General features: G+C 42.4%; 1 protein-coding gene across 1 annotated transcript in view; it reads left to right on the top strand.

Moving 5' to 3' along the window:
- The window catches only part of sh3rf1 (SH3 domain containing ring finger 1), a 53,044-nt gene extending 43,641 nt beyond the window's left edge, over positions 1 to 9,403 (top strand). Inside the window, exons 7-12 of the mRNA XM_063466889.1 lie at positions 1,069 to 1,196; positions 1,892 to 2,062; positions 3,616 to 3,899; positions 3,985 to 4,304; positions 4,757 to 5,103; positions 5,383 to 9,403. Of these exons, the coding sequence (XP_063322959.1) occupies positions 1,069 to 1,196; positions 1,892 to 2,062; positions 3,616 to 3,899; positions 3,985 to 4,304; positions 4,757 to 5,103; positions 5,383 to 5,551 (1,419 nt within the window). The 3' untranslated portion in view covers positions 5,552 to 9,403. The remainder of the gene's footprint in view (positions 1 to 1,068; positions 1,197 to 1,891; positions 2,063 to 3,615; positions 3,900 to 3,984; positions 4,305 to 4,756; positions 5,104 to 5,382) is intronic.
- The last annotated feature ends 466 nt before the right edge of the window (positions 9,404 to 9,869 follow it).

The raw sequence follows: 9,869 nt of genomic DNA on the forward strand, positions 1-9,869 counted from the left end.
TGGTTCCTCCTCCTCCTCTTGAGGCATTCCCAAGCCACATAAAATATATAATCTCTCAAGTGGGTTCTAGATCTATCCTGGACCTCCTTCAAATTGAGCATGCCCAAAAATCTCCACAGGAAAGCAGCCAGAAAACATATTGTTTAGATGCTCCAATGAGACCACCAAAGAGATGGAGAACTCGGGCGAGCACTAGAAAACAGTTTCCTTCTGGACCTGGAAGGGAAGCCTGTTGTCAAGCATCTGGTAGATGTGATCCATATGGCTCAACTGAGCATATCCTGAATAAATATGTGTTTGCTGTCCTTTGGTTTACCCACCCATTGTAACAGATTTTAAGGTAGAGTGCAATGGAGGCTGGGCAGCAGACAAAGGCAGACATCTGATAACAAGTTTATAATTTTCAAACATGAAAAATTAATCTTGTGAATTTTTTGACAACTTCTTCCTAAAATTGTACTTCTGCTTTGTGTGGTGACATAGGAGGTTGGTGACTTATATTTTAATCCTGTAATCCTAGAAGCACAAAAGACATACAAAGAAAATCCCTTAAAGGTCTCCAGTCAAAAGCTTGAGTCTCTTTTGACCTTAAAGACGTTCACCAAGGGAAAACAAGTGAGTCAAGATGAATCTACTCATGACTGGTTTGAGGGTTGCTCTCAAGTGTGCCAACAGACATGCTTTTCACTTCATATGTTCCCAATTAAATACTGCAATGGATTTAACATCAAGCTATGCGGTGTCCTAGCAACAAACAAACAAGCAGAAAAGGAGATTCTCCGTTGCAATGGGACGTCGGGGACGAGACGACGGAGGCTGCCAAACCACTCTCCCTGGTGTTGACAGCTGGAGGGAATAACCCAAATGACAGATGATCTCTCATTCTTCTTCTTCCTTTGTTTCTCATAAACAAACTGGTTTCTGTGCTTATGCAGTGTGCAGTCTGTTTTGTTTTTTTCTTCTTCCTGTGGTCCATTTTGCTTTTTTTCCTGATCTTTCTATTTCAAACTGAGAGGAAATAAGTGACATAGTGAAAAATAATGTGATTTTTTTTTCTTTCCTCTATAGGATGCTCTCCCACCACCCCCACCGCCTCCCCCCCAGTCCTCCGTCGGTGGAGCTGCATATTCGCTGGCTGCCGGACAGAGACCCTCCCCCAGCATAAGCGACCAAAGTGGGAGACAAAGACCCACAGTGTGAGTAATAAAAACAGTCCCACATGAAAATATGCAGTCTTCTGAAATGTGCAGTGAAATGTCACAAGCGGTTTGTGCACTGATGGCCCATGCACATGCTCGGATCAGAGGGAGGAAATCCTCGTCTGTCTCTCACACAGCCCCCTCTTTCTCCCTCCCTCCCCCTCATCTGTCAGTTGAGAGTCTGCAGAGTGTGAGCTTCTGCTCAGGTGAAGGGGTCAAAGTCTGGGAGTGACAATCTCCTGGGTCCCATTGGTCGATCCACTCGGTGACCCCTGACTTTTGACCCTTTCACCTTTTACCCTCATTACTCCCTGAAGACAAACCACACACCTGATAAGAATTAGATCCATTCATGCCTGTTTTCCTGCCATTGCATGCATGTCAGACTCATCCATTTATGTTCCCTCGCAGACAACACTGAAATCAGACTGAAAACATCCCAGCTGAGGCCTGTTTTTTGGCTGCGGTAGAGACATGACCCACAAATTGTTTTGTCCTCCAGTGCAGATTTTCTCTGGGTCAGAGGGCACTGTCTTTGCTGGAGGCTCCCAGAGGAGCCGATGACAGATGTACTGGATGATGGGATGAACGCAAAGCAAATGGCATGCTTTTATTCCAGAGGGGAGAAAGTCCGCCATGAAAGCCATCTATGTGTCTGGTAAATGTCTCATCTTTGTTTGTTTTTAATGCAGCTATGTGGCAATGTTTCCCTACACTCCTCGAAAGGAGGATGAACTGGAGCTGAGGAAAGGAGAGATGTTTCTGGTGCTGGAACGCTGTCAGGATGGCTGGTTCAAGGGCACGTCCATGCACACAGGCAAGATTGGAGTGTTTCCTGGGAACTACATGAGCCCCGTCAGCAGGTCAGGCATTTATTCTTATCAGCATACTGTATACACACACACACACACACACACACGCAGGTGCACTCGCTTTCACATCCTTTTGTGTATGATGCAAAGCTATAGCATAAAAATTCCTCCAGTTTGCTGATAGTGTAAAGTATGCTGTGTTCTATTGATAAAGCCACACCTGATGTTTATTCTGTACAAATGCTTTCTGCTGAGTTATTGAACCAGCTTAGCAAAGAATAATTCCCATAAAGAATACATTTTGCTGCACAAATTCCTCATGTGAGTTTTTTGTTTTCCTGCATTCAGCTTTCAGTCTGACAAAATTGTAGACCTCATTTAAGGTTTTAGTAAGTTTTTGGTTTATGGTCAATTTAAACCATAATCGTGACTCTTATTAGTCACCGTTTAAGACCAGAAATCTTTACCTTTTTATGGCTAATGTAATTTACTATATGCTGCTTCAGTTCCAAACAACCACAGAGAGACACTCAGACTTAAAACTTTCCAGATTCCTTCAGGGTCAATAAAATGATTGGTACGACTGCTCCTCCAGGTGCTAAAATCAAAAATATTGTCCAGGCATCATCGACAGAAAAGTGTTTATGAGGTGGATCGGGTAGTGGTAAGCTACTTAAATCTGGAAATGATGCTCCATGTTCTGACTGAGGTCCTTCTAAAAACAGAGCTACGGTGCTGTGCATTTTTATTTGTCCATTTATAATCTTCCGCTTATCTGAAGTCAGGTCACAGTGACTGCTGGCTAAGCCGGGTATTCCAGACCTCACTTTTCCCAGCAATGTTTTCCAATTCCTCCTAGGGGATCTCGAGGTGTTCTCAAGCCAGCCAGGAGAGCTGTGTAATCCCCAGGGAGTTCTGGGTCTATCGGTTGGGTACAGCTCGTAAACCTCCTAAGGGAGACATCCAGATGGCATCCTTGTAAGGATGAGTGGTCTCCTTTTTGACACAACGGAGCAGCATCTCCACTCTGAGCTCTTCACCTTGTGTCTAAGGCTTAGCTCAGCCACCCAGTGGGTTAGCTAATTATGTTAGCTTGTACCCGCAGTCTTGTTATTTTCAGACACTGCCCACAGCTACTGAACACAGGTGACAGTTGGAAGATATCGAAGATTATTTAATTATAAATCAAAAGCTACACCATGTGGTTCTGCTGTCTTCACCACAACATGCTGGTATATTGCTAGCATTACTGAGGATGCAGCTCTGTCCTGCTGGACTTTCTATGCTCCACCTCACCATCACTTGTAAAGATCCTGAAATATTTAAACTTTCTTATTTGGGGCAACAACTGTCCTCCAAACCAGAGAGAACAATCTGCTTTACTGAAATATTTGGTTATCATAAAGTCAGTATCTTAAATTTGATGTACTGAAATCTTAGTTGTCCAGGCTGTGATTAATCTTTTCTGAAACCCTAATATATTGGTGTTCTGGATGCTAGTGCACACACTACAGCTGCCGGGCACACTTCACACTAAAGATGCATCTCATCATATAAAGCTGTACTGTGTCTTACACCTTTTTACTTCCTCTCTCCATCTGCAGGACAGCATCTGGGAGCTCTCAGCCCAAAGTGCCCATGAGTCTGTGCACTCAGGCAGGCAGAGGTGTCACCATCGTCAGCCCCTCTTCTGCTCCCCTTGGAGCCATTGTTTCAGGGCCTGATTTTAACAAACCGCTCACTGTATGCCCCGCCGCTGCACCTGCCAGCTCCCAGCCTGCAGCGGTGGTCACCACAGCTCAAACAGCCACAGGCCAACAGCCAAAAGTCTCGCTGCACGTCACCTCCCAGATGACCGTGAATCAGGCTCGCAACGCGGTCAGGACAGGTAAACTCACTGGCTTAAAAGTGGATTTTGTCCTTTTGTATGAAGACAAATTTAAACCTTTAATTTTCATATATTGAATTTGCAGCTGCATGTCACAGTCAGGACAGGCCCACAGCAGCAGTGACACCAATACAGTCTTCAACACCCGTGACGTATCTCCCACACCTCACAGTGTGCTCACAGCCCGGGTCAAGCCCTGCACAAGGCTGCACTCGAGTAGGGGTGGCAATGGGCTGCGCAGCTGCCTCCTTGACCCCACCCAATGTCAGCGCCGCATCTTTGGATAGTGACGCTTTGAGACCTGTACCTGTCCTCGCTGTGCCTGTCGGCCCTGGGAGCAACTCCGCTCTCAATCCCACATCTAACAATGCAGCTCCTGCCTGCAGACTGGATAAAGACATCAAGGTTGGATTTGTTTTAAAATGGATTTGAATTAAAATGGTCTCCAATTGTCTGTTGCTGTTTGTATTTTTAATAGATACCTGTTTTGTTTTTTCCCATCATAATAAAGAATGTCTTCATTTGTAGCAGATGATTGAAATGCCCTGGGAGACTTAATTTTTATTTAAATGTTAATCATGCAGGGACGATTCACCAGTAGTAGCAACAAGGGGGGCTGTTATATATATATATATATATTTTTAATGTCTGCTTAACAAATAGATGCCATGTTTTTACACATCTACCTTGCCTGCAAAAAAAAAAAAAAATTGGAATTTGCCCCACCACAGTTTTTAGTTTCCGTAGGGAGAAACGAACAGGTCCAGACATTAGATTATGTCTGTCTGCGGCTTCTGAAAATTACTTCTCATCGCCTCAGAGGTTGCTGCAAAAAAATGCTTGTCTTCATTTTGCAGAGAGAAAAGAAAAGTCTTCTGAAGCTGTTGTCCTCCAATAAGAAGAAGTCTCGCCCTTCGCCCCCCTCTTCTCCTACCCTTGAGGCAGAGCAGGCCGCTGCTGCTGGAGAGCTGCTACATGGTGCTGTGGGCCCTGACACCTCCCCTCCCTCTGGCCCAGCGGGCTGCCTGGAGCCTGAACCTGCTGCTGCTTCTGCTTCGTCATCCTCCTCCTCCTCAGTCCCAGAGTCCTCCCATCGGAAGAGCAGTCCCCTTGATGGATGTGTTCCTATCGCTCCTCCTCCCCGCCAGCCCTGCTCCTCTCTTTTATCTCAACAGCATGACGCACGTCCCATCATATGTGAGAGGTAAATGCGCAATTTCTTTGGACTGTTTCAGATTATTGTTTATCTGTACAACTAGATCAATCAATAGCCAGATTCACGAAGGCCTGTTTAGACTAGAACTTTGTGTCCATGTTATGTTGTTCCTAATTCAGTTCAGTTTGAGTGGGATATATACATGCGGTACTCAAATTTTTCCATGTGTACAGGTTGTTTGTTGTTTTTAAATCTGTTTCCAGGACACACTCACTGCCATTGTTGCAGTGTGTATCATTCACCATCTGCCTGGCTATTCTCTTTCAGGTACAGGGTGGTTGTATCATATCCTCCCCAGAGCGAAGCAGAGCTGGAACTTAAGGAGGGCGACATTGTGTTTGTTCACAGGAAGAGGGAAGATGGCTGGTTCAAAGGCACGCTGCAGAGGAATGGCAGGACGGGACTGTTCCCTGGCAGCTTTGTAGACATCATTTAATACACACACACACACACACACACACACACACACACACACACACAGTGATCCATCTGACTGCTGCTAGCCTCGTTAAGGTGTCACTGCTCCCAAGGTTGCTTGGACAGGTCAACCACGATGACACTTCAAGTCTTGAAATAGACCACTGTTGGCACTCGAGAGCGCTGCAGAAAAAAATCAATGAAAGCACATTGGACAGAGTTAGAGGAGAGCACACACTACTCATGAACTTCTCTTTACTTTTTTTTGTTGGTTATTTATATCTTTGTAACAATTCAACTGTTAAATGTGTGCCTTGTACTGTTCCTCACTTTATTGTACATAAGGACACAAGTATGATTAGTCCTAAAACATCCAATATGAACTGTTTATCCGTATGTTACACATTTTAACTTATTTCATAGATCAACCTTTTTGTAGTGCCACATGTTAAGGGGTTAAGTAAAGCACACGCCTTATTTTAATACATCAGATTTGCTTTTCTCTATATGACTGCTGTTCAGACTGTCAGAAGGCAGTATATTAGGTGGAACAGATCAGAACAAATTGTGCTGCAGAGTAGAAAATAAGACACTTCTCCTCCGAAGGCATTATTGAATCCGGGGGATCCTAACAGAGATCTGCTGTATTGCACATTTGAGTACTCCGCTTTGACAAATTATTTCTGTGTGCCATTTACAGGCATCTAGTTTTTTCTTGCAGTGTGGTTGCAGTGTAAAGGGCTGATACTGCATTGATCAAACATTTGCATGTGATTAGCAAAGCCATCCGCAGGAGACAAAGTGCTGACAGATGTGCTGCGGGACTGTTTGGCTCTGCCGTTTTTAATATGCGAAAAACACACTCCAAAATGGACTCAAATGATGCTTACTTTGTACCTTCTTTATATTTACTGACCAGAGTAGCTGCTCTCCTAACCTCCCTCCCTCGGCAGTAGCCAAACCTGGACAGAGCACTCCATCACGGGAGCGACATAACATTTCAGTAACAGTGCACGGCCGATTCCTTTCAGTGTGTATTTATTTTATGTTAGCTACACATTTCAGAGACGCTGACACCTGCTGCTCGTAGAGAGAGTGTCATATAACTAATCGGACACAGTTGCCCCTCAATGGGCTCCGTTTGTGAACACGAACTCATTCCTAATGTGACTTGTGGCAATAAGAAACACTGCTAGCTAAAGCACAGAATGTTTGCCTAAAGTAGCATGTTGTATCGCTCCACAGGAAGAGGTGCATTCAGTCTGTTGAATCCAATCGCAAATTTTTATTGAAATCAATCACATTGAGCCCTTGATTTTTTTTTCCCCCTGTTTTTCATGGTTAAGCGATTCAAAGTTTTTTTCTGTTCATTGTTGTACTGACTTGAATTACTATAAGATTTCTTAGTGATTGGAGGGGATTTGGCTGTAGGTTTGGTGCTTGTTGAACTGAAAATGAATTAGCAATTTTAGAATACTTTTAAAAAAATGAAAGTGTAATCCTCATAAAAGATCATTCTTCTTTGCCTTGAAGTTGACCAGTTATGCTCATTTTTAATTTTGGACTCAAGTATTAGCTTTGCACAACTCACAGTTGGAAATAATCCTTGTTTATCTTATACTGGGCATTGGTGCAGCCTCTGAGTTCTTCCTCTGAAACAAGCAGGTTAGTTCCTCTGCTTTTAAACCAGCTTTTATCTGATTGGCTGCACCTAATAAACAAAAGGCTTTTGATGATAGAGGAGCCAAAATTGTTCAAGAGGCATGCGGTGTCTCACTCTAAGAAGGTCCTGGGTTCAAATCCAGCAGTGAGTTGGAGCATTTCTGTGCAGTTTGTATGTTCTCTGTGGTTTCTCTCCAGGTGTTCCAGCTTCATCCGCAGTCCTTGGACTTCCATTTTTAGCTGAACTAGTGTGAATGTGAGCATGAATGGCTGTCTGTCAATCTGTGTTAAGCCTGTAATAGACTGTACCCCACATCTTGCCCATTGACAGCAGGAATTAGATAGGTAGAAGGAAGTGGACAGATGGTTACTCTATTATTATGTTAACAGTTTTAATCTGGTTATTTTTTAGTTATTAATTAACTTAAAGAAATTTAAACAAAATGTGTTTTTATTGGGGATTTTCCTGAATTTCATATATTGTTCACATAATTTGGGAAGCATGATGGTACAGTAGGAACTTCCGGTCCATCCGGGCTTGTGTCCTCTGTGAGATGGCATCATCAGACGACAGTGGACTCAAGAAGAGGAGAGGCGAGTGCAATGGAAAGCCAAAGAGACGATCCAGCTGGCACCTCTGTCATACACCACTTTTGACAGAAACCTTTAGATTGATCTTGTCAACTTTAAACTGGAAGTGAGTTTGGGTTTTTTTAGAGGACTAAATGTACAACAGTGTAAAAAAAAACAACAAAAAAACGGTGTTTGCTTGATTTAAAACACAATACATGAAGTAAACCTGCTAGTGAAATATGTACACCTTTAGTTGTTTGATCCTGATCAATCAGATTTAAATTTAAATCCAATTCACTGCCCAGCCTGCGGTGGGTCGCGCTGCTCTGCTTATAGAGCTACATTGAGTCTATAGCTTAGCAGTTTGTGCTTAGATTGGATCACTTTTAAAGTCTTCTACCTGGTTTCAAGTCAGTATGATTAGTGTAGACACATTGGGCTCAGGTATAAATGCAAACAATGACAGAACCAATAAATAAAGCTTGAAGGATAGCTTTATTCAGAAGGATAGGACGCTGACATTTTACAGAGCCAGAAGTAGAAAGATCTGTCTGAAACCAGGAGTTTACTGCTCTCTGATGCTCGAGCTTAATTGGTGACCTCATTATGTCAAACTTTGGCTATTTGTAATAAAGCATCCACCTTTGTAGCAAAAGCTGTATCACAGAAAAGAAGGAAAAGCATAGTAGGTTCACTTTAAAAAGCCCTCTGAAAAATCAATGAAACCCTTTAGAGTAAACGCATTACTGTGAACCCACCCCCCACCCCCCACCTCCTCGCCTAAGGGAACCTCACATCAGTTAATGTAATGTGACTTATTCATCAGATTTTTTCAGGAAGTCGTTTGAGGTCCGTGGGGTGTTTAAACATGTTGAGGCAATCACTGAATCGTGCCAAATTTGGCTTTGAGAATGAGTTTAACGACTGATTTAGACCCAGAGTTTCAAGCGTGTGTGATAATTATTTTTTAAGTCTTTTGTTGTTAATTGAGGGGACCACTGTGTAACTGACTGCTGGAAATATGTTGTCATTTGCTTGAAATTTGGAGCGAGGGCGGAAAGCGATGGTACAAATCACTGTTAGGGCTTCTTTTTATATAGAATTAATCTGATGTTTTCTTGTCGTCTTGGCCGTCACCACACCAACCTCAGGCGCTCTGCTCAAACTCTCCCTCATCGAGTGTCTTTTCATTTCACTGGGAAGCCTTTAATATACAGACATACTCCTACACAGATGCACACAGTTATACTGGCATACACACTACCGCACCGTTTCAAATCATACTGACGTCTCGTACATGTTTTTCATGCATAGGCTGCACAGTTTACAACTCAGAATATGAAGCATTTCTTAAAATAATTACTAGTCTTCATTCATCCAAACACATGGCAACTTAAGTTTGCTCAATCCAGCTTAACAGATTTCTTATATGCCAAGGTGACTTACTTGATTTTTTTTTTTGTTTGTTTTTTAAGTCTGTAGATCATCTGTTATGTCTGAAAATGATGAAACTGAAATTGACGTGTTTGGCACAAATCTGTTATGTGAAAAACATTCTGAAGTATTTGAGGGAATCGCACATTTTTTTTGTTTTTTGTAAAAATCTCTATAACAATAAAAGCTAATGGTTTCCATATTTTTCTGAGGCTTTGTCATCATTTTGTGAGAGTACTCTGGTGTTTTCTCCAGTGACTGTGTGTCACGTCACAGCAGATGTATCTAACCTGGTTAGTAATCAGAAATCTGAAAAAGTAAAGTGCTGTTATTTATTATTATTTATTACCTTAAAATGTACGGGCTCGCCATTTATCTGAAAGTACAGCAGTGTGCAAAAGTCTTGAGCCATCCCTCACTTCTTTATATTTTGCTAGGAAAATGTGAAATGTATCCAGTGATTTATTGAAAAAAAAAACACTTGGAAATATATAAGGCAAAAACAGAGTTTTTAGTAATGAGCTTGAAGGTCAATATTTGGTGTGACCACCTTCATTCTTCACAGCCTGAACAATTTTAAGCTTTTCTATAGTTTCTTTAAGTAGTCTTCAGGTATGATTCTTGTAGGACATTCAAAGCTCTTCTTTGGATGTTGGCTGCCTTTTGTT

This window comes from Pelmatolapia mariae, linkage group LG23, assembly GCF_036321145.2.
Source record: "Pelmatolapia mariae isolate MD_Pm_ZW linkage group LG23, Pm_UMD_F_2, whole genome shotgun sequence".
In the NCBI taxonomy this organism is placed as follows: Eukaryota; Metazoa; Chordata; class Actinopteri; order Cichliformes; family Cichlidae; genus Pelmatolapia; species Pelmatolapia mariae.